The 26,585-nt window shown below is 43.3% G+C and overlaps 2 protein-coding genes across 5 annotated transcripts in view; both read left to right on the forward strand.

The window, feature by feature from the left end:
- The window catches only part of CEP76 (centrosomal protein 76), a 44,937-nt gene extending 30,746 nt beyond the window's left edge, over nt 1–14,191 (forward strand). For both annotated transcript variants that reach the window (XM_050938812.1, XM_050938814.1), the window contains 3 exons: nt 3,476–3,809; nt 11,768–11,985; nt 13,806–14,191. In XM_050938812.1, coding sequence (XP_050794769.1) covers nt 3,476–3,809; nt 11,768–11,985; nt 13,806–13,944 — 691 coding nt within the window. In that variant the 3' untranslated portion in view covers nt 13,945–14,191. The remainder of the gene's footprint in view (nt 1–3,475; nt 3,810–11,767; nt 11,986–13,805) is intronic.
- Nucleotides 14,192–21,683: 7,492 nt separating this feature from the next.
- Nucleotides 21,684–26,585, forward strand: part of SPIRE1 (spire type actin nucleation factor 1) — a 186,884-nt gene continuing 181,982 nt past the window's right edge. For 2 of the 3 annotated variants that reach the window (XM_050938809.1, XM_050938810.1), the window contains exon 1: nt 21,684–22,002. In XM_050938809.1, coding sequence (XP_050794766.1) covers nt 21,684–22,002 — 319 coding nt within the window. Of the gene's footprint in view, nt 22,003–22,089; nt 22,107–26,585 lie in introns of those variants that run through there. The other variant, XM_050938811.1, reaches the window with a different exon arrangement.

The raw sequence follows: 26,585 nt of genomic DNA on the forward strand, positions 1-26,585 counted from the left end.
GAGTGCTGTGTGCTCTCTGCAAGCTCGTTGTCCTCTTCCTTCTCCTCATCTTCCGCGTCAGCAGAATCCTCAGCCATGGCTAAGATTACCCCCACTTCGGAATCCACGGACGGGGTGGGGTAGTGGTGACTGATCCCTCTAGAATTGCATGCAGCTCAGCATAGAAGCGGCATGTTTTCAGCCCTGCTCCGGACCTTCCGTTTGCTTCTTTGGTTTTCTGATAGGCTTGTCTGAGCTCCTTAACTTTCACACGGCACTGTACTGAGTCCCTAGTGTGACCTCTCTCCATCATGGCCTCGGAAATTTTTTCAAATGTTTTTTTCGTTTCGTCTTTTGGAACGGAGTTCTGTTAGCACGGAATCCTCTCCCTATTTAGCGATCAGATCCAGTACCTCCCGTGCGGTCCATGCTGGAGCACTTTTTCGATTCTCAGGAGACTGCATTGTTACCTGTGCTGATCAGCTCTCCACGCTGGCCAAACAGGAAATGAAATTCAAAAGTTTGCAGGGTTTTTCCTGTCTACCTGGCCAGTGCATCCGACTCCAGAATGCTATCCAGAGCGGTCACAATGGTGCACTATGGGATAGCTCCCGGAGGCCAATACCGTCGAATTGCAGCCACACTAACCCCATTCCAAAATGGCAATACCGATTTGAGCTCTACTCCCCTCAGCGGGGAGGAGTACAGATATTGATATTAAGAGCCGTTTATATCGATATAAAGGGCTTCATTGTGTGGACAGGTGCAGGGTTAATTTGGTTTAACGCTGCTAAATTCGGTATAAACCCGTAGTGTAGACTAGGCCTTAGTGTTCACATTTCCAGTTACTAGAACATATCTTTTCAGGACTTTGTGTATTATGTTCTGCAGCTGCTCATAGAAAAAAAATTTTTTTTATTTTTCTTTCCTGACTAGCTTGATTTGTTGGAGCAGAACATTGAATAATAGACAATTTCTGGAATATTGATGTAAAAGTGTTATAAGACTTTGAAATTGGTGCCCATTCTGTCAGGCTTTTGGCTGCCTTCCTTAATAGTTTCAAACCCATGCCATCTCTGTATATGTCACTGGTGTCATTCAATAGCCCAAGATATAGTAGAATGTTCTCACTTGACAGAGTTATTTGTCCTGACATTAGCCTTCTCATTTTATTTAGGCCTAGTTTATGTAGTTTATATCTGTCCATTTCTTTTGTTACTTGGATCATTTCATTAGGCTCATGTAGCGTCCGAACTGTCCATGTACCAATTTCGGTTATGGATTTAGGAAAGAGCAAACTCATCAGCATGTAGCTTCCTTGTGGGATTGCCCTCTTCAAGTCATGATTTCCCTTCTAGGTCTGTTAGAATTGAACTGAGTTGGATTGAGTTTGTTGAACTAACCAATAGTGTAGCAACTGTAACAATGTCTGTTTTTTATGGGAACGGGTTGTTAGCTCACTCCCAACCCTTACATCAGGGGTCCCCAACGTGCCCACGTCCTCGCCTGTGGATGCTTGACCGTCGCCACGGTCCTTCGTCTGGTGCCCACCAGACAAAAAGGTTGGGGACTATTGCCCTACACTATTGGATAATGCATGTTTTTAAAAAACGGAAAATGTATCTAATGGAAAATAGCCCAGAAAACACATTTTTGTAATACATCATTACAGTACATAGTTAGGAATGTGCACAACTGCTGGAATGGTTCATAGTAACACCTTTGCAGAGCCAAGAGGGGAGCATTCACATTTTCTTTTGGTAGCCCCCTGCAAAGGGGTTCATATTATCACAGGAGCATGTCTTCATGATGTAGCAGCTCTCTCCCTGTATGGCACTCCCTGCTGATGATCACTCTGTCATCGTGGTGGTTTTTCTTCAGTAATTCTGTCCTCTGGCCAGGTCACAATTTAGTCCTTCCCTTTCAGAGTAACAGAGTCAGACGTAAAATTGTATGATATCCTAACAAGAGGGTCTTTGGCCCCAACTCCAAGCTCATGCCACTTTCCAGTGACTGGAGGGGAACCCAGGCTCTCCCACTACATGGAGTTCCAACGCAGGGACCCTATAACCAGCAGCAGCCTCTCTTTGCTGTTTTTTCCCTGCATGACTTCCTACCTAGACTTTTTCTGCCCTGCAACTTCTCTAGGTTGATCCTTCTTTCATGGCTAGGATCTCAGGGCTGCTTCTGTTCCCAAGCTTCCTCCTCACCACCTCTCTGTTCCTGAGAGTGACTGCAGACTCTTCCCCTGCAGCCCTCTTGTGCTACAAACTTCCTTTCTTCAGCCTACCTCCTGCCCAGCTGGGCTTCATGATCTGTTAAGCTTGGCTGTCCCTGGTGCAGCCAGGTAACCTAATAGGCATCCCAGACCCACATTAGCCCATTCAGGCCTGGTGTGAGGAGGGGGCACACCTCATCACACTCCATATTGTTGGGGGTTTTGGAGGGGAATGTTGTCTTTTTTAAAAAAAAAAAAAAAGCATTCTGAGCAAGAAGTGCTATGAGTTTGTTTTCTAAATGAATCTTGAGAATTTGGAAGACTTTTTTTCCTAACTAGATACTACTTGCAAAGTAGGCCAGCTGCTGGTCCTAAACTATTTAAGTGGACCTCTTTAAGCAAAACATTCTAAATGTATAATGGACAACTTGTGAATGATGGGTGTTTAGTCCAGGTGTTCAGCCTAACTATTAATCTGAAATATATAAAGTGCATCAGAGGAGAACTGTAAAAGGCGAACTGTAATGACTGTAATACTGTAATGACTTTGAGTTCTTAGCTTTGACTATGGGAGTGATAAAAAGACTTTTCAAAGATAACAATGTTATCTGTTAGCTAAGAGTTTCCGCTGAAAAGTACTGCTTAAAGAAGAATATTAAATATTTTATATTTTATGCAATGTCATTTCAAATTATGGTGGTTTTGTTGAAATGAAAGGTGATACATGAATAACTACATGATCATGAATTTGAAGAATAAGGACTTTTGATTTTGTGAAAGGGACTGATTACTGTCCAGCTTTGAAAATGACTTTGCAATTCTGCATTGCTATTTTCTGTTGATAAATACACAATGGGATGTTTTATAATGTGAAACTGTGTTTCCCTGAAAATCTAATGGGAAGAGGGAAGTAATTGTTCCTATTCATTCTTTCTTGAAACAGTTGAAAAGTTGATTTTAATTGCCATCAGTTGAGTAGTTGACTGAGTAATCATGCCTGATTTTTAAGCTTCAAAACAAGCTGCTTCTCTAGATTAAAAGAAAAATGTTAATTTGATCAGAATAACTTTTTCTGTAAATGGAAAAAAAGAAAAGGCAATTTAAATTACCGTATAATAAGAAAAGGAATTTGTGATGCAAGGTTCTTTCATGGTGAAACAATCTCACTATATTTCTATGCCAGCTAGATACTTATATCTTGTAACCATCTCCCAATGAAGTAAATATTTTTTACTTTAAAATATTCTTAATATAATAGCACATCTTTTTGATCTTCAGATATATCCACAGTCCTATCAATCCTGATGACCCTCCACTTGTTGAACAACCCAAGCCAGTGTACCCTTATCGAACAGTAGGATGTGTCTTCAATCATCAGAAGTTCTTGGGGAATTGCCAGCCCTCCGATGCAGTGGAAGTCTGTGTGTTTGACCTGCATGATGAATCTAAATGGAAACCAATGAGTGGAGAAGCAATCAAATCTGTGTGTTCTCCAGGGGCCACAACTTCTCTTCCTCCTTTTCCCCCTCTTTGTGCTTCCACAATAGATGCTGCGGTAATAAGCAATGAGATAGAATTACAGCTGAGAATACTGGTGTCAGAACACAGAAAGGTAGTGTTCTTTAATGTTTTTCATTGGTATGCCAAATAAATGGAGTATCGAGCTTTTAGTATCTACTTGTATAAAATTTGGAGGGGGGCGTTTTGGTTTGGCTTTTTGGTTTACAATACATGCTTCCAGCAGTAACCCTTGCACCACTGTTTAGTGTATGTGACTCAAAGAAACTATTGGAGAAGATTGCATCAAGCAATTTCAAAATTTGTATTTGTTTTAATCACACTAATGTCTGAGTACTTTACAAGTTCAAAAATATCTCGTACCTTCCAAGGTTGGAATTGTCCCTTCTCCTGTTTAACTGATTTCTTATAGTGCAGTAATGTGCTGCGGTTGATTCTTTCTGCATTGGGTGTAAAGAAGCCCTTTTAAAAGCAAATGCAATATATTTTTGAAGAAATGCTAGTTAAATAGGTTAATCTTTAAACATCTGCTAAAGACTTGGGATTAATCTTTATGATATACCTGTTAAATCTTCACGTTAATTTCTGTAAGATTTGGCTAATACTTATTTAAAAAATTACAACTTGTTCCACATATAACCTCCTGGATATAGCATTCCTGGATTTAAGTCCCTCTTAGGCTCATCTCTTTCTTAATTTTAAAACAGTGTTACTTAGTGTGTTTACCAAGTGCATGTCGATGGTAGCAGCTTACCTCAGGCCTTGAGGTATTCGGCGATACTCGTTTCTTAACAACTGACTGGTCAAAGGCTGTTCCAGATCTCAACTCCAACAGGACATGGCGGTGCTACAGGTCACGTGCTGGTCCCTGGGCCAGTTGGTGAATGACAAGAAGACAATGTTCATTCCAGTGCAAAGGATAGAATTTATCGGAGTGGTGCTCGACTCCACCTGTGCCAGACCTTTCCTGCCACAGGAGAGGTTACAGATGATAGTGGATCTCATTGCAGGGGGTCTCTGTATTCCCTCTAACCACAGCTCGGATATATCTGTGTTTGCTGGGCCACATGGCAGCATGTATGTGCCTTGTCCACCGTGCAAGGCTCAGAAAGTATCCCTTGCATCAGTGACTGGCGACAGTCTAGTCCCAGTCCAGCGATCACCCAGATAAAGTCGTTGCCATCTCACCGGGGATACTCACCTCATTGCAATGGGGACAGACCCCAGGCTGTCCTGGAAGGGGTTCCATTCGACAGCCTGCACCATTCGGTTGAACTAATATTGGACGCTTCAGATGTCGGCTGAAGAGCACATCTAGGTGAGCTACAGACCTAGCGGACATGGTCCCCAGTGGAGATGACATTGCACATAAACATCAAGGAGCTCAGGGTGATACGTTTGGCCTGTGGGGTCTTCCTACCACATCTGTCAGGCAAGGTGGTGAGAGTGTTGATGGGACAATATGGCCTTTATGTTCTACATCAACAGGCAAAGGGGAGCATGCTCGTTGGCTCTCTGTCAAGAGGCTCTCCAGTTGTGGGATTTCTACATCAAGCATGCGATCAGTCTGGAGGCCTGTCACCTCCCCAACATCAGGAACATGCTGGCAGATTGCCTCAGCAGGTCCTTTTTCTCTCACCATGAGTGATCGTTCCATACGGAAGTAGCCTGAATGCTCTTCCAGAGGTGGGGAACTCCCCAAGTGGACCTGTTTGCCATGAGACAGAATAGGAAATGTCATCATCAGTTCTGTTCCCTGCAGGGTCTGGGCAAGGACTCTCTGCAACACCTTCTTCCTGTCATGGTTTCGGGGGGGGAAGGGGCGGAGGGGGATGTACTTGTTGCCACTGATACCACTCATCAGCAGAGTCCTGTAAAAGATCAAGAGAGACAAGGCCCAAGTCATCATAATTGCCCCGGCGTGGCCGCGACAACATTGGTTCGGCATGCTGATGGGCATAGTGGCAACCACTCCCTGGCCCCTACTGACAGGATCTGATTTCACAAGATCACAGGTGCCTCTTATACCCCAACCTTGCCTCCCTCCACCTCATGGCGTGGATGCTGTATGGTTGAACCCAGAGGAGTAGGCCTGCTCTAACGAGGTCCAGCAAGTCCTCCTGGAAAGCCGGATGCTTTCCACCAGAGCGACCTACCTGGCCAAGTGGAAGAGGTTCTCCCACTGGGCATCTGAGCGTAGCATCTCTGTCATGCTCCTCCTTGCAATCTATCTTAGATTACCTGCTTCATCTTAAGAACAAGGGACTGGCACTCTCTTCCATCAGGGTGCACCTCACAGCCATCTCCGCTTTCCACCCACTGATCCAAGGTCCGACGGTGGTCTCGCATGACATGTCAGTCACATTCCTGAAAGGCCTCAAAAGGCTTTTCCGGCGGGTCCTGGCTCCTGTCCCACAATGGGACCTTAACTTGATTCTTTCTAGGCTCATGGGCCCGCCCTTTGAGCTTCTGGGCTCCTGCTCCCTTCCCCCCGTCATGGAAGGTCGCTTTCCTTGTGCCGATAACATCCAGTGAGATGAGCGTCGGAGATTAAAGCCCTGACATCGGAGCCACCATACACTGTGTTCTACAAGTACAAAGTTCAACTGCGACCCCATCCGGCCTTTCTGTGAAGGTGGTGTCTTCCTTCCATGTCAACCAGGACATCTTTCTTCTGGTGTTTTTTCCAGGCCGCATACCACTAGTGAGGAAAGGAGGCTGCACACCCCAGACGTCAGACGTGCCCAGGTGTTTTACCTGGAGCATACCAAGCCCTTCCGCAGGTCTACCCAACTCTTCGTTGCGACAGTGGACAGGATGAAGGGCCTTCTGGCATCCTTGCAGAGGATTTCCAACTGGATCAGCTCCTGCATCTGGACCTGTTATGAGCTGGCACAAGTCCCACTGCTGCTGATCGTGAGGGCCTATTCGACCAGAGCCCAGGCATCCTCTGCAGCCTTTCTGGTGCACGTTCTGATCCAGGACAATTGCAAAGCAGCAACGTGGTCTTTGGTTCACATGTTCATTGCGCATTGTGCAATCACGCAGGCCAGAGATGACACTGGGTTTGGCAGAGCTGTGCTGCAGTCTACACGTCTATGAACTCATACCTGCCTCCATTGGTACTGCTTGGGAGCCATCTAACATGGAATGGATGTGAGCAAGCACTTGAAGAAAAGATAGCTACCTGTTCCGTAACTGGTTTCTCGAGATGTGTTGCTCAGGTCCATTTTGTGATCCGCCCTCTGGGTACGTCTACACTACAGGATTGTTCCGATTTTACGTAAAGCGGTTTTGTAAAACAGATTGTATAAGGTCGAGTGCATGCGGCCACACAAAGCACAATAATTCGGCGGTGTGCGTCCATGTACCGAGGCTAGCGTCAATTTCTAGAGCGTTGCACTGTGGGTAGCTATCCCGTAGCTATCCCATAGTTCCCGCAGTCTCCTCCGCCCATTGGAATTGTGGGTTGAGATCCCAAAGCATGATGATGCAAAAACAGTGTCGCGGGTGATTCTGGGTGAGTGTCGTCACTCATTCCTTCCTCCGTGAAAGCAACGGCAGGCAATCATTTTGCGCCCTTTTTCCCTGAATTGCCCTGGCAGATACCATAGCATGGCAACCATGGAGCCTGTTTTGCCTCTTGTCACTGTCACCATATGTGTACTAGATGCCGCTGAGAGAGGCGGTACTGCAGCGCTACACTGCAGCGCTACACAGCAGCATTCATTTGTCTTTGCAAGGTAGCAGAGACGATTACCAGTCGCTCTGTACCGTCTGCTGTGCCATTGTAAATTGGCGATGAGATGACGGTTATCAGTCGTTCTGTACCGTCTGCTGCTGTCATGGGTGCTCCTGGCTGGCCTTCGCTGAGGTCGGCCGGGGGCGCAAAGACAAAAGTGGGAATGACTTCCCAGGTCATTCCCTCCTTTGTTTTATCTAAAAATAGTCAGTCCTGCCTAGAATATGGGGCAAGTGTACTAGAGAGCCAGTGTATCAGAGAACCAGAGAGTACAGTCGCTCCGTGTCAGATCCCGCAGAAATGATGAGCTGCATGCCATTCTAGGGGGTGCCCTTGCAACAACCCCACCCGTTGCTTCCCTTCTCCCCCAACCCTCCTGGGCTACCATTGCAGTGTCCACCGCATTTGTGTGATGAAGTAATAAAGAATGCAGGAATAAGAAACACTGAGTTTTTAGTGAGATAAAATGAGGGAGAGGCAGCCTCCAGCTGCTATGATAGTCCAGGCAGGACATTAAATGGTGGGGAGAAAGGAGCCCAGCATCCCGCTGCTATGATAGTCCAGACAGTACAGAATCTTTTCTTTAGACATGAAAGGCGGGGGGGGCTGATGGAGCTCAGCCCCCAGTTGCTATGATGAGGACGGGTACCAGCCGTTCTGTACCATCTGCCGGGAATGACTGGGAGTCATTCCTATTTTTACCCAGGTTCCTCCAGCCGACCTCACCTGAGGCCAGCCAGGAGCACTCACGGGATGATGACGAGGACGGCTATCAGTCCTTTTGTACTGTACCATCTGCCACTGGGGGGGAGGGGAGAGGAGAGGATGCTACTGTTCAGTGCCGCAGCACCCCGTCTACCAGCAGCATGCAGTACACATAGGGTGACATTGAGAAAAGTCAAGAAACGATTTTTTCCCTTTTCTTTCATGGGGTGGGTGAGTGGGGGGGAAAATTGACGAGATATACCCTGAACTACCCCGGACACTGTGTTTGACCATACAGGCATTGGGAGCTCAGCCAAGAATGCAAATACTTTTCAGAGCCTGCGGGGACTGTGGAATAGCTGGAGTCCTCAGTCTCCTCTCCCTTCCTCCATGAGCGTCCATTTGATTCTTTGGCTTTCTGTTACGCTTGTCACGCAGCACTGTGCTGTGGACTCTGTATCATAACCTGGAGAATTTTTTTCAAATGCTTTTGGCATTTCGTCTTCTGTAACGGAGCTGTGATAGAACAGATTTGTCTCCCCCATACAGCGATCAGATCTAGTATCTCCCATACGGTCCATGCTGGAGCTCCTTTTGGATTGGGGACTGCATTGCCATCCATGCTGATCAGAGCTCCACGCTGGGCAAACAGGAAATGCAATTTAAAAGTTTGCGGGGCTTTTCTTGTCTACCTGGCCAATGCATCCGAGTTCAGATTGTGACTGCTCTGGAAAGCAATGGTGCACTGTGGGATAGCACCTGGAGGCCAATACCGTCGATTTGCGGCCACACCAACATGGCAATACCAATTTCAGCGCTACTCCTCTCGTCAGGGAGGAGTACAGAAACCGGTTTACAGAGCCCTTTATATCGATATTAAGGGCCTCGTTGTGAGGACGGGTGCAGAGTTAAATCGGTTTAATGCTGCTAAATTCGGTTTAAACGCTTAGTGTAGACTAGGCCTCTGTCTCTCCACTGTCAGAGTTTCCAGCAAGAAGAAACTGAGGATGGAGGGAGTGAGCGGTGCCCCTTATACCACAGCATGTGCACGCCACTCCAAAGAGCACCAGAGCCAGTCCCCTACTGATAGAACTGAAGGAAAAACTTCCGGCAACGGCACATGTGGCGAGCCCACACACGTAATATGGAATGGACATGAACAACACATCTCAAAGAACATCAGTTATGGAACAGGTAACTGTCTTTTCTTCGAAATGTGTTGCAGATGTGTTTTCCATGGCCACCCTCTGTGCCCTCTGCATCAGTGTCTAATTTCTGGGCATTTGGTGCAAAGGAACTGAGGGGTTGGGGCGATTCTGCCTCAGGGGAGGAGCTATACCCACAAGGCATAAGCACTCACTCTCTACTGGTACTGCTAGGCAAAATTCTCTGGCTCCAGAGTGATGGGTACTCATGCACCTAAGTGGAATACACATCTGAATCAGACCACAAAGAACCACAGTTACAGCAAGTAACCATTTCTTCCACAGTGGCTGTAAGCAAACTGGTCAGTATCTCTTGCGGCTTTCAGCATCTTGTTTCTCAAATTCCCATATGTCCAAAACTGCACTGGGAAAAAGCTAGATTTTTCCCAGGGAGCCTGTGGGCTGTAGCAAAAGCCTAAGGTTCAGACTGAATCTTCTGACTTGGTGTAACAGATAGATAAGAAGAAACGTGGACAAGTCTTTGATCTCTCATTTTTCAGAAATTCCTAAATTCCTTTAACTCTTAATACTAAATTTCTTATCTGCCTCTCTGACCTAATTACGAAGATACTTTCCTGACTGGTTTCAGTGAATACATTGTCATGACATTTTCCTCTGTTTCTGAAGACTGATTCCAAAATTGTAAGCCCTGCTTTAATCCTCTTTCTCCCCTGCCCCATTAACTGACTACCTCACTTCATATAAACTATCTAGCCATGTACAGTAATACTCATTTTAATACAGTGTCTTTCATCAAAAAGAGCCAGATACAAATGTGCTTTCGTACTTCACCTACCACTAGGGTGAGCAAAGGTCCCAATATGAGGGGCTTGGTCTTACATACACAACTACACCACCTCCCTAAAAAACCCAATGTGTCCCAGTTTTTCACACTTGCTTTCTGGTCAAACTACCTACTACTGACACAACACACAATTTTAGGACAAGAACTGAATTATTTATTCAGTATAAACCAGAAGAGGAATTTGGGTTGACTAATGTAGTTAGTTTAATTGCAGTTTAGCCATATCAGGAATAACAACCACATTCTTAAAGAGCACACAGTACCTCTAGTAGAAGTTGATCATGATCTGCATATTACATCTCATTGTAATGGTATCCCCAAGCAGTATATTGGACCATTTTTTCCTTGTATGACTCAGAGAGGAATGCTTTGGAGCCACTTTCTCTAGAATCTCTGGGGGGCATGGCGGATTTTTGGCATTGTCTCATTCTTGTACTAAACAGACCCAACCCACAAAGCTTATCTGACATGATCACAAACCAAGTTGATTAGCTGTATCCTTATCCATGCTTTTTATTTTATATAAATCTTGAGATTGATTATTCATGCTTCAAGACTGTCAATACTTGCTGTGGAAGAAAGAGTTATTGGGCTTATCTGAAACCAAACACTCCTTAATTTCCTAAACAGGAATTTTTTAACAGTAGATTGGACAAACGATACTACATTATATAGAGCAAATAAAGATCTTGCACAATGCTCAATTTTGTAGTGATTTATGTATTTGTTTATTTTTTAAAGTCCGGTTATGCAGTCCTTTGTCTTTTGGAAATTATTTTTAGTGGGACAATAGAAATATTATTTGTAAGTGAATCTCGCTTTGGGATTTGCCTTGCTCTTTTTTTACACACGTACTAATAAAGTGGCTCTTGGCTTTATGCAAAAATTACTTTGTAATTAGGTCATTTGTATTTATTTTTAGCCTGCTTTTCTTTTTTTTTTGACTTGTACTCTGACTTTACTTTAATTTTTGCTAATTCACAGTTCAGAGCTAGGAAAAAACAGAACATACAAAATTTTAAGTCAGTCGTTGCCATGGATTCATGTCTCATAATTGCTGTAGAACCACAAAAACTATAGGCCTCCCATCATTGCCTCTAAAACAGATTTCCCTTTGAGTACAAAGTTATCCCACTTGCAGCTCATCCTGAGCTAAATCTTCTGTGTATCAATGTAATTCCTGCCAAAGGCACGTTTTTGTAATAGTAGTTGGTAGGCAGTACTGACCTTTTTCACTTTTCGTTTCCAACATTGACTGATTGATGAAAGATTTATTTATTTGTTTGTTTGTAATATTGTAGGGCCTAGGAGCCGTAGTCATGGAGCAGGACCCCATTGCACTTGGTTCCTTACAAACACAGAACAAAAAGACCCTGCCCCGAAGAGCTTACAATTTAAATTGAACACAAGATAGCAGATGTTCTATCCTGGAGTATAAGGAAACAATGAGACAATATTGGTCAGCATGATAGGCTGTGATCTCAGCACACATATGTAATAGATGTTTTAATCTACCGTATGTTAAACTTTTTTTTTTTAATTGCCTTGAGACCAATCATTCTGTACTATACTCTGTTCCGTGATTCATCCTACAGGATCTAGGCCTTACTACTGTTTGGGATGACCAGTTATCCTATCTCTTGTCACCAGCCTTGGCAGCCTATGAGCTTGAACGTACAACAAGCATCTCTGCAGGAAATGAAGAGTTTCAAGATGCTATAAGGAGAGCAGTACCTGATGGTCACACATTTAAAGGATTCCCCATCCATTTTGTTTACAGAAATGCAAGGAGAGCATTTTCTACATGCCTTCGGTAAGATCAAGATGTAAATCTAGTAGTATTAGGTTTTATAAACATGTAATAGGTTGTAAGTTTTCATAATTGATGAAGATGAAATAATTCTAAATTATATCATCATCTTTTATGCATAAGGGGTTTAGCAAGAAATCAGAATGGCATAATGAACTAGAAATGGGGAACAGCTTTTCCCGTCTAGGTAGCTAATCTAAATCTGGTTCAGATTGGTAGTAACTATTTAGTAGCCTATGCAAAATAAATGATTTGTCTCAGCCCAGTATCTAATGGAATATCACAGTAACTACAATCAGTAGAATTATTGGCAGTATTAGCTGAGAGGTCAAGGCTGTAATACAGTTAGATTTATTAAAACACTTGAGACACTTCATATTATCAAGCAAATTCAAATTATTTTTCCTATGATCACTGCCCCATGGATTGAAAACTTGCTTAAGGACAGTAAATGAAAAGTAGCACTATATAACCCAGCATCTTGTTGTTGGAAAAGTTTAGTGAGGTGATATACAGAAGAGGTCCGTGCTTGGTTTCATTCAGGTTATTGACTTTTCAATACTAATAGATAGGGCCCTACCAAATTCAGGGTCTATTCTGGTCAATTTCATGGCCAAAGGACTTTCAACTTGGTCAATTTCACTATTTCAGATGTTTATATCTCAAATTTTATGGTGCTGTAACCATGGGGTTCCTGACCCAAAATGGGATCATGGGATTGCAAAGTTGTTGTGTTTTTTTTTTTCCCCCCAAGATTGCCACCCTCACTTCTGTGCTGCCTAGCTAGTAGCCTCCAAGCTTCCTGCAGTTAGAGGAGGTTCTGGGAGGTGGAGGTAGGTAGGATATCCCCCATGCACCTAGGAGCTAGTCCAGGCCAGTGACAGATTAAGGCAGAGAGCCCTAGAAAGATGAGTGCCCCAACCCCAGAAGAAGCCCTAGGATAGAAACCCCAAATGGGTCACCCTGAGCCCTGGCAGGAGCCCTGAGGGAAGAAGCCTCAAGCCTGGGCGCCCTAAGCCCCAGCTGTGGGACTGAATCCTTGAGCCTGGGCTACCCTGAGCCCTAGCTGTGGGGTGGAAGTCCTGAGCCACTCTGGCAGGGGGGAGGTGCCTAAGCCCCAAGCCTGGGTTGCCCTGGCTGGCAGGAGGTTACGGTGTGGAAGCCCCGAGCCCAGACTGGAGTGGCGGGGGTGCCCTGAGCTCTGGCTGGAGGAACAGGCAGCAGAAGTCCCCAGCCTAGGCTGGAGCAGGGGTTGGGGAGTCCCCAAGCCCAATCTGCCCTGGCTGCAGCCGATGGGAGCAGAAGCCCCCAACCCAGCAGGAGCTGTTAGGGGAGGAAGGGGAAGCCAGGAGCTCGACACCCAGAGCTGCGGCAAGAACTGCGGGGGAGGAGATAGAAGCCCGGAGCCCAGCTCCTAGGCTGCTGCAGCGCAGAAGTGAGGGTGTACCACTCTCATTTCTGTGCCACCTCTGGAGGTGGATCTGATCACCTCACCAAGAGCAGACAGGCAGGAGAAGGACAAGTCCTGTTCCTCCCCAGGCTCCCAGCAGCAGAGGAGATGAGATTTCACAGAGAGAGGGCTGCCGGTTTTCACGCTGTGAAATTGGTAGGGCCCTACTAATAGGGTAACGATGTTACTCTGTCATAGCATCAAAAAGCCAGATTCTTGGCATAGTGATGTCCTGGAAATATGTCTGTCACTTCAATCATAACTAATACTTGTACATTTTTTTTTTTACCTAAAATTTTAATAGTTATTTAGTCACTCATAACTAATTGCAATATTTAAACCATATAATTCATGTTTCCTTTCTGCCAAATAGGTCTCCTTTCTGTGAAGAAATAATCTGTTGTAGGGGAGACCAAGTGCGGCTTGCAGTTCGTGTGCGAGTGTTTACATATCCTGAATCTGCGTGTGCTGTTTGGATCATGTTTGCTTGTAAATACCGCTCTGTACTTTAAAAAAAAAAATCACGTATACTTCTTAGAGCCTTGAAGTGTTAGTACAAAGGAACATTATTATTAAAAATCATATTAATTACAACATTTAATGTTTCACTTTGGGTAAACACCACTGTGATGATTTGTAAATATTTTTAATGTGTGTATTTAAAACAAAATTAAGGCAAAAATACTTGTGTATATACTGTAATGAGTGTATTTATATAAAGTGTATATTTTTATTTTAATAAAAGTTGCTTTATTTACATTCTTAGTGGTAAAGATCTGCTTGCATTAAAACATGTATGCAAATATCTACTTCTTTTTCACAGTTCCAGATTGTGGAAGGATTTATCAAAAGTAAGCATCCTTTTTGTACCTTATACCCAAGTCCACTGGTGTTTCCTTTGTTTGTTTATTCTTGGGGGACCCTTTCACTTTATCACCCTTTTTGGTTTCTGATTTGCACCAAAGATTTTCACCAATATGCCAATAGTCTCTCTGTTAGGAGGGGATACACTTTTATCCCTGTCTCAGTTAGATACTGGTCTAGGCATCTTTTGACAGCACTTAGGAAGCAATCGTAGGATAGAGTCCTAGGGATATCTAATTGTATAGCTTCCTGATTGGTTAGGAAAAGTCCTAAATTCTTCCTTCTGAGGTTCTTTAACACCAGGCTACAGGCACTTAGAGTTCCTATCACTTTCTCTCATTTTTTGTCAGAGCTGTCCTTCACTAGCTAAACGCTTCCACAACCTGTGTTAACCTACTTCCACTGGATCCTGCAGTTAGGTCTTTTGGTCAAATGGCATTCTGTCCTCTTTATTGAGGTCAAGGAGGTTACCAGTGTCTGGAGTGTGTGAGATGTAGTAAGGGCTGAGGTGTCAACATCAGTGGTTGCTACAATGACAATGAAATAGTCTCCACATTTTATTAAATACCCAGAAACTTCATTAATGCAGAGTTGGTGCCTCATGCCCTTTCAGAATGTGGAGAGTGATAAATTAACCCCTCTGAAAACCAAGAAACACAAAATAAAGATACATACCACCGCCCTCAGTGCAGACTAAACTCTTTCCCGCTCCACCCGACTCCTGGTGCTGGTAGTAGCCACTGGGAATAGTTCAGTAAGGGAGGTGCAAAGATTTAACCAACTACCAAGAGAGGTGGATTCTCCATCTTGTGATGTCTTCAAATCAAGATTATGGCTGCCTTGTTGGAAGATGCTTTAGTCATTCACAAGTTATTAGGCTCAATAGAGTAGTAAGTGGGTGAAATGCTCCGGCGTGTGTTATTCAAGTTAGACTAGACAATTTTTTGGTTTATTGTAGCCTCTAACTCTATGAACCTGCAATAAATAGACATGAGGAGAGATAAAGAGAATGTTCCACATATCTGAATTCCCAGCATTTATCTACATACATTGTAGCTGCGTTAACTGTGTTAAGAGTAGCTGTATTGAATGTTGGAGGGATTAGTTGGAGCAGCTTGTCAGAGCTGTGACTGATATGAAGTGCTTGTGTACTTAAAGAGATCAAGTATGCTTCCTTTCCGCACTGAATTGTATAGGTTGTGTCCATGGAGGTGCACAGGGATATCATCTTCCAGGGGAATTGTGTGCAATCTGGTGGCAAATGTGGCAGTAGCCTCCAGGATTTACGGCTTGTCTAGACATGAAATTGTTCAGGAATAATGATTTCTGAATAGCACCATGTGTGGACACTTATTCCACATTTTAAATTCTATTTCAAATTTTAAATTCCCCTGTGATCTTCTTCTGGAATAACTTGCATGTGTAGAAGGAACTCTTTTGGCAAGTATGATTGGGGATACGTGTGTATAACATTCAGGAAGTCTGGAGTAGTTTTAATGTAGTAGACTGGGTGAGCATAGTCTGGCGTAGGTAGCTCCTGTTTGCTACACCTAACCTAAACCCAAGCTTTGCCTTAGCAAAGATGAGGTTTCTTTGTTCTGTAGTGCTCACATGCTTTGTTTTCAAAGTGTTCTGTAGCACGTCAGTGTAGAGTACTAGTATGTATGTATGTATGTATGTATGTGCTGGGGTATGGGCAGTTAAGGTGGTGTAAGAGTGGCATGTGCCTTAACTTTTTATGTCCTGGTTTTTAGAGGCTTAAGTTTAGCCATACTCTACAACTGGAATGGCACAGGACACTTCGGGCAACCTTAACTTGTGCTAATGAAGTTTTGGGGCATTTAATTTACCTGTTGTATTAAAAAATAATTTCTCAGCATCACCATGCATCACAGACCCAGTTCTGCTCCTTCACTGTCTCTGGCTTCCTAGCAATGATTATCTCAGTCACAGAAGGCACTGGCTGCATGTTAGTTGCTTTACGGTCCCTGCATTAGCTCCAGGGTCTCTGCTTGTTCAGCACAGCCTCAAAATCTTGCAAGCAGCACAATAAAGTAAGACTCAATGTCCTGCTTACTATATATGTTGCTTGTCCCAGATTGTCTTTGAGTACCATGGATAAAGAGGGACATATAATGAGGAAAATTACTCCCTGACACCTTCTGTAGCCCAAGAGAGATCTAGCTCAAGTGCTTCTGTTAATAGTAACTGTGGTTGACACCATAGGTAACACGCCTAACTCTGGAAAGTGCCCTGAGATATACAATAGCAACAAATAGTCAGAACTTCTCTACTTATGTCTCAGACAAAAGATATCTTCAGCAGCATGATTCTACATAACACCAATCTTGGGACACTATTTAGGTATTATTAAAGTACTGCCTCATAGTAACAAAGTACTGGCTCCTGCAGCACCTAGGTTTTAATTATACATTGAGTTATAGACTTGAGTTCATATACAATATCTTAAAGTGCCTTACAAAGGTAGCTTAGTATTTATCCACATTTTGTAGTTGTGAGACTGAGGTACAAGAGATTTTGATTTTGCTCAGTGTCCCACAATGAGCCAATCTGATCAAAACGTTAGACAACGCTATTTCCCCAGCATTTGTCCATTTTTACTTAACTTAACTTGAAAGATTGAAGTCACTTTACTGGGTGGATATAGGTAAATTAAACCAATACATTTTTATTAAAATAATTAATTGACTCTAGTATGTATGTATATATGTCTATATCTGTAAATGTAGAAACTTACCTAAATCCACTGCAGTTACATTAAAAACAATATATTGCCAAGTGTAAACTATTCAGAAAATGTAGGTTGTAGTCTTGTGGCATGAGTCTTTTGAATATAATTTTTTTTGGCCTCTTAAACCTGTAGTACGTCTGTATACAGAAGAGGTCACTCTGTAAAATTTAATATTGGAGTTTGTCCGTTGTAACAGTTTACATACATGTTCTCTTTGCATCCAACATACACTTTTCCCCTCAGATATTTAAAATAAAATGGTGGAAAGAGAAATGCTGAGTAATAACTCAAACACTAAAAGATGTTTTATAGTATAAATTGATACCTCACTGCAGCATTAATTTATTTGTACTGTTGCGTAATGTAAAATGAATTTTGGCTACTTTTACTTTTAGATGTTCTGATAAAAAGCTAAAAACTTCTAATTTAAAATATATTATCTTATTTTTTTAAATGTGGAAAAAATATTTTGAAGCATCTCACCCATAGATGAAGCTTTAATGAAAGCCATGAATGAATCAATGTCACAGAAAGGAGGACATAACAGAACAAACTAGATTAGAGAGAATTAAAACCACACTGCAGAATATAGATAGATTCCCATATGATCTTGAAAACCAAATTCATAAATGATGTTATCAGATAACACTACCTATCGGTCTTGACGACAGAAGAAAGACTCAACCTAATTTTTAGTTTGTTTCATTCCAATTTTTTTAAAAATCTTTTAAACATACCTTATTGAACTCTTACTTTGGTAGTCATTAAAGTAAGGAGAGCAATTGTAGGAGAAAGTGACTTATGTAGATATTCAGGCCTCTGAAAACCAGAGGTCCAGTATACCAGTGGAGTAATTGTCTGAAGGAGTGCATAGGGGCCTGATCAGGGCCCCTTTTGTGCTAGACACTGTATAAAGAGTTAACAAAAAGACAGTCCCTGCCCTGAAGAAACTACAATGTAAGTAAATCAGAAGAGAAACCTCTCATCTAACCAGATAGGAGTGAGAGAAATTTGATCAGAAATGGTTGTGAGTGAATCCAAAGTGCAAGTCTGTAACAGTATAGAAATCTTCACATTATACCCACTAATCTACATTTGTATAAACCTTCCAGTATATAAGTACTATAAGTAAAATTTTCTTTACATTTAAATTACATATAGTCACCAATATAATAGCCTCTTCTGCCTCCCAAGTTGGGGAGAGAATATCTTAAATTTTCAAGAGAAGAACTTTCTATACTCAAAGCCTGCTACTTGCATGTTCTACAGCAGGGGTAGGCAACCTATGGCACGTGTGCCAAAGGCGGCATGTGAGCTGATTTTCAGTGGCACTCACACTGCCTGGCTCTTGGCCACTGGTCCGGGGGCTCTGCATTTTAATGTAATTTTAAATGAAGCTTCTTAAACATTTTAAAAATCTTATTTACTTTACATATAAAAATAGTTTAATTATATATTATAGACTTATAGAAAGAAACCTTAAAATGTGTTATTAACATGCAAAACCTTAAATGAGAATGAATAAATGAAGACTCGACCCACCACTTCTGAAAGGTGGCTGACCCCTGTTCTACAGGGAACAATCCTCCACTGGCAGTGACTTAGGCTGGGTGATGAGTGAAGGAGTTTTTTCTATTTCTAACATCCATAATACTTACTCATTGGCCCTGTTACAGAGTATGCATCTCTTTTGCGTAGTGAGAAATATATGCAAAATGGATTGGGGGGTGGCAGTTCTTCAAATATATATTTTCAAATCAAGTCCTGCCCTCCTGTGGTGCCTAGTACATTGTGTAGATGTGCACAACAACTGCCACTCTTTGTATGCTTTACTGAGCAATTAAATGGCAGCATAGTTAACTATTTTAAATTGAGTAGTAAATGTCCCATCAAGATGAATGGGAGCATTCTACACCACTTACAGATATTGTTTTGTGCTGTTTGTAGAGAAGACATCAGTACCTTGAGTTACATGCAGTTCGTATCTTAAAGGTTTTTATTGTAATCATAATGATTAGGACTTTTTAAAAGAAGTAAAGCTTAAATTTTAGAGCATTTTTCTCATTAAAAAAGTAGCAGCTCCTAGTGCCATGATGAACTAAACTCAACCTCTGCTGCAAGAGGGTTATTTCTAGGATATTTGGGAAATTAAACATTATTTGACTCTAGGAGAGGCCTTCACAAATGGTAATATCACAGGACATGTACAGACTGTCACCTACATTGTACTGGAATGTGAGACCTAGGAAAATCAAAGTTTGCTAGTCATCCTACTATTTGGCAAGCAATTCAGTTTTCATGGCTCTATACTGAATCCTGCCAGCTTAATGTGCAGAATAATTAGAGTTCCAAACGTATAGCACAGTGTTTCCTGAAGTTGCAAAGGGAAAGCATTGTTGCACATTTTATTGCATAAAGGCCTCATGATCTCTGTATCATGGCATTGTTGAATTAAAAGTTTTTTTTAGAATGTAGTGTTTTTCATGCCATGCCATAAACGATTCATGCCTTCCTATACTGGAGGACACAATCTAAATGGGAGAACACATGACCACCCCACGTTTCCTTTTCCTAGGAACTCCCTGAGTCCAGGTCAGGGCCACTGTGCTCTCCCCACCCCACCAGTTACCTGCAGGAGAGTGGTCTGTCCTGCTGCTCCTTCACCCTCTCCCCTGCCCTCATCAGAAGGCCAAACAGAGAGCTGGGATGGGGGGCACGTGATCCCCTCATGCATTGTTTCTGCATGTTACAAAGGAAGACCTCTAGGTACACAGACATGCTTTCTAATTGTTGCCATTGGTTTCCAATGTAGTCATAAAACACCTAGTGTTGAAATGGTTTGTGAAACTCTCTAAACTTGTCCCAGATTTTTATTTCACTTTCAAGACAGTTTTGCCTGGTTGTGGGTTTTTTTACAAAAATTCTACACAGAATCCGTCTCGCAATAATTATGATTGCAACTGATAAGGATTGGCAACCTTTGGAATGCGGCTCGTCAGGGAAATCCGCTGGCGAGCCAGGCTGGTTTGTTTACCAGTACATCCCTCGGCCCGTGCCGCTTCCCGTAGTCCCCATTGGCCTGGAACAGCGAACTGTGGCCAGTGGGATCAGCCAAAGCTGTGGATGCTGCAGGTAAACAAACCGTCCCAGCCCACCAATGGATTTCCCTGATGGGCTGCGTTCCAAAGGCTGCTGATCCCTGATCACCTGTATAGCACAGGCCATAGAACTTCCCCAAAATAATTCCTAGAGTTTATCTTTTAGGAAAAAAAAATCCAATCTTGATTTAAAAATGGTCAGTGAGGGAGAGTCCGCTATGACCCTTGGTAAATTGTTCTAATAGTTAATACCGCTCACTGTTAAAAAATTACCTTATTTCCAGTCTGGATATGTCTAGTTTCAACTTCCAGCCATTAGATTGTGTTATACTTTCTCTGCAAGATTGAAGTGCCTTTATTAAATATTTGTTCACCACATAGGTACTTATAAACTGTAATTTATTCTTGTAATGGTATTTTTAAAACTTATTGTCCTTAACTCTGCTGGCCTTAGATTTCTCTTTCTGCCTCCTGCATTCTCTTATCTATTTTTTACAATTCTTAGCTTCTGATTTATATTCCTTATGATTGACCTCCCCTTTCTTTAATTTGTTGTATATATAATTTTATTTTTATATCTGGCTTCAGTTTCCCTTTAGATTAGGTAGTTTATTTTAACCATGGTACCCTTCTTCCTCCTTTGTGAAATTGTGGCTTTATGGGAACCTACTATGATAATTTAAAATTATTCCTCATAATTTAAAATTATCTGATTAAATTCATTCTCCTGAGTTGGGTCATAATTATTTTCAGCTATGTGAAACTGGCCCTTTTAAAGCAGCAAGTATATATATATTAGTAGGCTGGATTTTATTCTGCTTGCACATATTAAATATGATCAATGCAGGATCACATATAAAAGACAGAGACCCTCTTTCAAGTGTTTAGACGTTCCATTATGATGATTCCCACAGTGTTTGGGGGTTTTACTATACGTCTATCCATCTCGTCTTAGTATTAATTCCTGGGCTGCTCGCAGGTTGCTATGGCAGCTGGATGTTGGAGTAGAAACCTTGAGTGCACAGAAGCCCCTCTTTGCTTTGGCCTGCGCTTTGTTTCTCCCAGCTCCCTTATGTGGCTTCTGCTACCCGACTCTGAGCCCCTATGTGCAAGTCTGTGTCGCGCGTGTCCCTGCGCGGAGGTGCTGTGTAGCGGTCCGCAAGCGCTGTAGCAAGGACGCTGGCCGAGGAGGGGCTTCGGCTGGCTTTAGGAGGGGCGGCTAAATCTGGGTCTCGTGCCAGCGCCTCCCAGCCACTGAGCGGCGGCCCGGCGCTTCCCCGGCCCCGCTCTCCCGCCGGCAGGAGGCGGTGCGGCCCCGCGGAGATCTGGCGGGGAGGGGACGCCGTTGCGTTGCTATGAGCGGGCGGCCGCGCTGCCGCTGACAGCTGGGGAGCTGCAGCGGGTCGGTGCTCGCCGCGTATCCGGCGGCGCGGGCTGGGGCTGCAGGGGGAGTATGAGGCCAGCGCGGACGGGGCGCAGCGGGGCCCTGCAACACAGCTCCCTGCGGTGAGGCGCTGCAGGTAGCAGCGGAGCGGCGATGGCTCGCGCCGGGCCTGCGGGGGAGGCGCCGCCCGGAGACTGGCCCCGGGAGGCGGCGGCAGGAGACGTCTCCTGCCGCAGGGAGGACGAGGCGCGGGACGCGCTCTCCCTGGAGCAGATCCTGAGGCTCTACAACCAGCCCATCAACGAGGAGCAGGCGTGGGCCGTGTGCTACCAGTGCTGCGGCTCCCTGCGGGCCCGGGCCCGCCGCCGCGACACCCCCGCCGCCAGGGCGGAGGCGGCCTCCCACGTCCGCATCTGGAAGGACGGAGCCGTCACCCTGGAGCCGCCCAGCGGGGCTTCCCCTCCGGCAGCAGGTGAGGCGGCCAGGGGCGCTCTGCGGGTACAGGCTGCTCCCCACCCCGGGACCCCGGGTCAGGGGCTCGGTTCCCTCCCGGCGCCCACCCCCGAAGCCCTGCGGGTGAGTCTGAGCCCGGCCCGGGGCGTCTCCCTTTCCCGATGGCCATCGACCTGGGGCTGTTCCAGTCCCTCTTGTTATCCGGCCGGTCTCTTCTGCGGGGCTCCGGGCTGCCTCCAGCCTGCGCCCCTTCCCCACTGCCCCGGCTTCCCACTCTCCAGCCGCACCGCACCGAATCTGGTGTGTGTCCCGCCCCCGGCGTAATCCTTTCCCGTTCACACTGTGTGTAAATCCCCTTCCCCAGGACCCGTCCGCCTGGGGCCACGGCGATTCTGTTCCTGGTTCGCCCAGGTTGTGATCCCGCCGTGTACGAATGGCACATTTCCCCATCCCTGCTGTAAATGGCTGTATTGAACTTGGGTTTGGGGTCTCCCATGTTGGGCCCTACTGTACCTCTTGTCCCCCTCTCCCCATCGTGGTTCATGCGGAGACAAGCAGCACGGAGCCCGGCTCAGCCCGTAGAATGGCAGAGAATTATAGCCGGACCGCCCGGGGAGGCGGGGCCCCCAGCGGGGGCGGCTGTGCTGCACTTTAGAAGAGGTCAGGGAAAATCGGTCTAGTGTAATGCTGCACTGGCTCGCCCAAGCTGGACTGACTAACAGTGCCCCAGGTACACGAGGGTGTGCGTGTTGATCTGGAGAGCTCCGGCGGCTCCTTCAGTCAGAATCCTGCTGCTGGTGGGAGAGGGAGCCCGGAGAAGGGAAATCAAAGAAAGCTGCCCATGTAGGTCAGCATGAGGAGGGGGAAGGCGCTGCAAAGCAAAGCAAAACAAAGAGAGCAGCTGTCAGAGCGACTGTGCACAGTGTTCGGAGGACTGAATGTTGAGGGGGAGGAGGAGATATTAACGATGTGTGCCTTCTTTTGTGCCATTGTTTGTGCCGTTTGGCAGCTAAAAAGAAATAATGGTAGTAAATTTTTCTGGAGAATACCAAATTAACAGAGGCATATAGTGGTTAGGGAGTAATACTGTAACATATATAATAAAAGCTTATTTGTATGCACTTTCGATATCCAGAGAAGAACATACAGGGAGTAACATAAATTAAGCATTTAGAACATTAATATTAATCTGGTATTATGAATTAATTTAAGTCTTTTAAAAGATGTCTGTCTGGACAAACAGTGGCAGAGAATTACAGTAATCCTGTCTGGAACTAGTGAGAGTGCATACAAATATCAAAATACATAGGGTGAAAAATAAGACATAATCTTGTGATATGATTTAGATAAGTCTAACGAAAATTCCAATTTGAAATTGATCTGGAATGCTTTTTAAATAATAATAATAAAAAAAGTCTGATACGAAAGTACGATTGAAAAATGTACACAACTCCTACTAACCAGTGGGACAAAATCTGCACAACCAGCTCCTGCATTTTGCAGGGACACGGGAAGAGAATTGTGCACTGCAGAAGCACATTATACTTCTAATGTTTTCAATCAGACGTTTTTCAGAAAATGTATTAACTTATTTCATCTCTCTTGCTTTTGTTTATACCGCCTTTCTTTTCCTGTCTTCACTCCACTTCCTATTTTCTTTCTTATAACAGATCATGATGCATCTTTTTCTTAGTTGTCTTCAATAAGGCACTGTCTAAGCAAGGATTAAAGTGTGATGTAAAGTTCAGGCTCCTCATTAGGCTTTAACTTGACCAGTTTATCTCATGTTAAATGTCATGTGCCTTGTCTACACTAGACTTCTAAAATGTATCTTTTAACTAATATCATACTTTAAATTCTAGTATAGACAAGGTCTAGTTTTTTTCTTTTCTGTTTTTCCCTCCAACCTCTTATATAATTTTCTCTCTTTTCTTACGTTTTATTCCCTGTCTTTTCCCTGTATTTTGTGTGTCACCCTCACACATCTATTCATATTACCTACTCATGTTTAGGTCTTGAAAATCTTACTATACACCGAAGAGATAGAGGACCAAACCCGTTAGCCAAAGATTGATATAAAAGATTGGGTGGAGGAGGTGGCCAAGGGACAATGCTTCCCCCTCCCCATATATTGGGAAAAGGAAAGATGCTGGGATTCCTACCATGGAGCTGTCCCTAGACCCTGCTCACTGACTCCATCTTTTGTGTCAGCCTCCAGCTGGTAGGTGTCTGATAAATTTGAATCCTCCACTCAACACCATCCATGGCTGCTGAAAGGGACCAACGTTCTCTGTGTTCCTCCCTCCCACCCTACATCCTCCTGACAGCTGTAATTTTTTGGGAGTGGTTTTGCAAAATATACCTTTTCCTAAGCTTTCTGGATTCTGCCAAAGTGTGCTGAGGGTGTGTATTCTTTAGTACTATTCTCTCAGCCTCTGTTTCCAGGTCCTCTTCTGCACTGGGTAGGTGTAATGCTTCTGGCCCATGGCTTTCATGAGCAGCAATAGCATGAAATCAACTTGGTTCTAGCTTTTCATTGCTACTCACAATCTTCTGGTTAGTAGCAATGAAAATTAACAAGAATCATAGTTTCATTTTGCTGTAGCTTCAGAAGCAATGAGCAGTAGCACAGGCACTGCGGCTGTCTGTAGACTTAGGAAGACAGCATTGCACTAGTTTGTGTTTGGAAAATTAAACCAAAGTTATCTCCACAAACATAAAAGCTATTACTATTTAAATTAAAAAACAGATTCTGCAGAAATTGATGGCATTTTTCCAGAACAGCTTCCTGCAAGTGGATTTTTCAAACCCTGCCTTACATCATTAGGGGAATACACAACTATTTTTGAATTTTACAAATAAATAAATTATTAAAATAGGTCTAGTCAGTTTCATCATATAAAACAAAGAAACACAGCATTGTTCTGTTCCTCCTGCAGAAATTGATGGCATCACAGCTAGTTCAGATAAGCATAAAGGGCCTGATCCAAAGCTCAGTGAAATGAATTGTAGCTTTTCCATTGACTTAAATTGGTTTTGGATCAGGACCAGGGTTACATACCATAAAGAGCTGTGTATGTCTGTAATGTCATCAGTTTGTACAGAAGAAATAATCCTGAAGTTGGGTCCTATGAGGTATGTACAAGAGAAAATGATTCTTAAATACTTTGTTTTAGTTATCTGTGCATTATGGTAATGATTAGGATCCTACATTTTTTAACCTTTAAAATATTTTTTTCTGTTTATTTCATTTCTAGTGAATAAAAGCAAAGATATTCCGAATTTAGGTGCTAATCCATTCTACTTATCTTTATTCTTCCTGCAGGGCATGTGGAGCACAAAAGCTAGTCTCTTGCATCAAGCTTTATTTTTCTGTAGTAATGCACATAAGCACATTTGATTCTAGGTTTAATGTACAGGTTTAATTTATCAGAAGAAGCAAATATTGGATGTTGGTTGCTATTTTCGTATACAATGGAATCCTGTGTGTACGGGCAAATAAAGGAGTCCCCCGAGAATGGTATCTTGGTGTAGTGAACATTAAGGCTTTGTTGAGGATGCCTGTCAGTATAGCATATGCTAATAGAACAGCAAATGCGGAGATAAAGCAGTATTACAAAATTTGCTTTAGGGATGCCTATAAAGTACCTGACTCTCTTCAGAGTATATTGCAAATCTCATCATTTTGCTAGAGCTGAAGACGGGGAAGAAATAAACGTTAAAAATGTAATAAGTATAAATAGATTGATCTAGCAGAAATGAAGTGCTGAATCCATTATGATCACCTTAGTGTGAATTCTAATTACTTTGTCTGGTATGTAAACACTACAGAAATGTGGGTTCTTATATAAAATTGCAGAAACCAAGAAAGGTGCAAAATATGTTTAACTCAACTGACTTGTTCTTTGTTACTTATGTTTTATGAAAAATAAATTTACAGCAACATTTGATAAAATGCCAGAGCAGATAAAAACAAATCCTCTGTATAAGTTAGATCAGTGTTTCTCAATCTTTTTGGTAACAGGGGCTGGCTTGCTGCCTTCCTAAACTGTGTCAGGGAGATCTCAGGGACCGGCAACTGGTCATTGAAAAACACTGAGTTAGAACATTTTGGTGTAGAGATGTGGTTTCATTATATAAATGCTATTGTGAATAAGCATTTCTTATATATTATTTGAACCTCAAGCATATAGTGGAGGTTACAGTTACATGACTATAAAAACTGATATTAAATCCTTAGCAATGTATTCAGCAGTGTTAGAGTTGAACAAATATAAGGTTACTTCTCAGAAATAAGGTGGTGGCTGTAAGTGATCTATCTGCCAAATTTTAGTTATTAAAAGCTCTAGTTTAAATGTTCCTTACATGTGAGAAAATCTTTGGGATGGGAAAATATACTCAGAAATCTCAGCTTCCTTTACGTACTCCCTTAGGGCCAGATCCAATACCAGTATAAAGTCAGTATTCAGGTTTCTGTTAACTTCAGTGGGGATTGTATTGAGCTCCTAAAGAGAAGGGATGGCTTTGAGGAATTGTGGAGGGGGCAAGAGGTGATTCGAAAATCTCACAAGTCCAGTCTCCAGCTGTCAGTCATGAAGGCTG

The sequence above is a fragment of the Gopherus flavomarginatus genome, chromosome 2 (genome assembly GCF_025201925.1).
Source record: "Gopherus flavomarginatus isolate rGopFla2 chromosome 2, rGopFla2.mat.asm, whole genome shotgun sequence".
In the NCBI taxonomy this organism is placed as follows: Eukaryota; Metazoa; Chordata; order Testudines; family Testudinidae; genus Gopherus; species Gopherus flavomarginatus.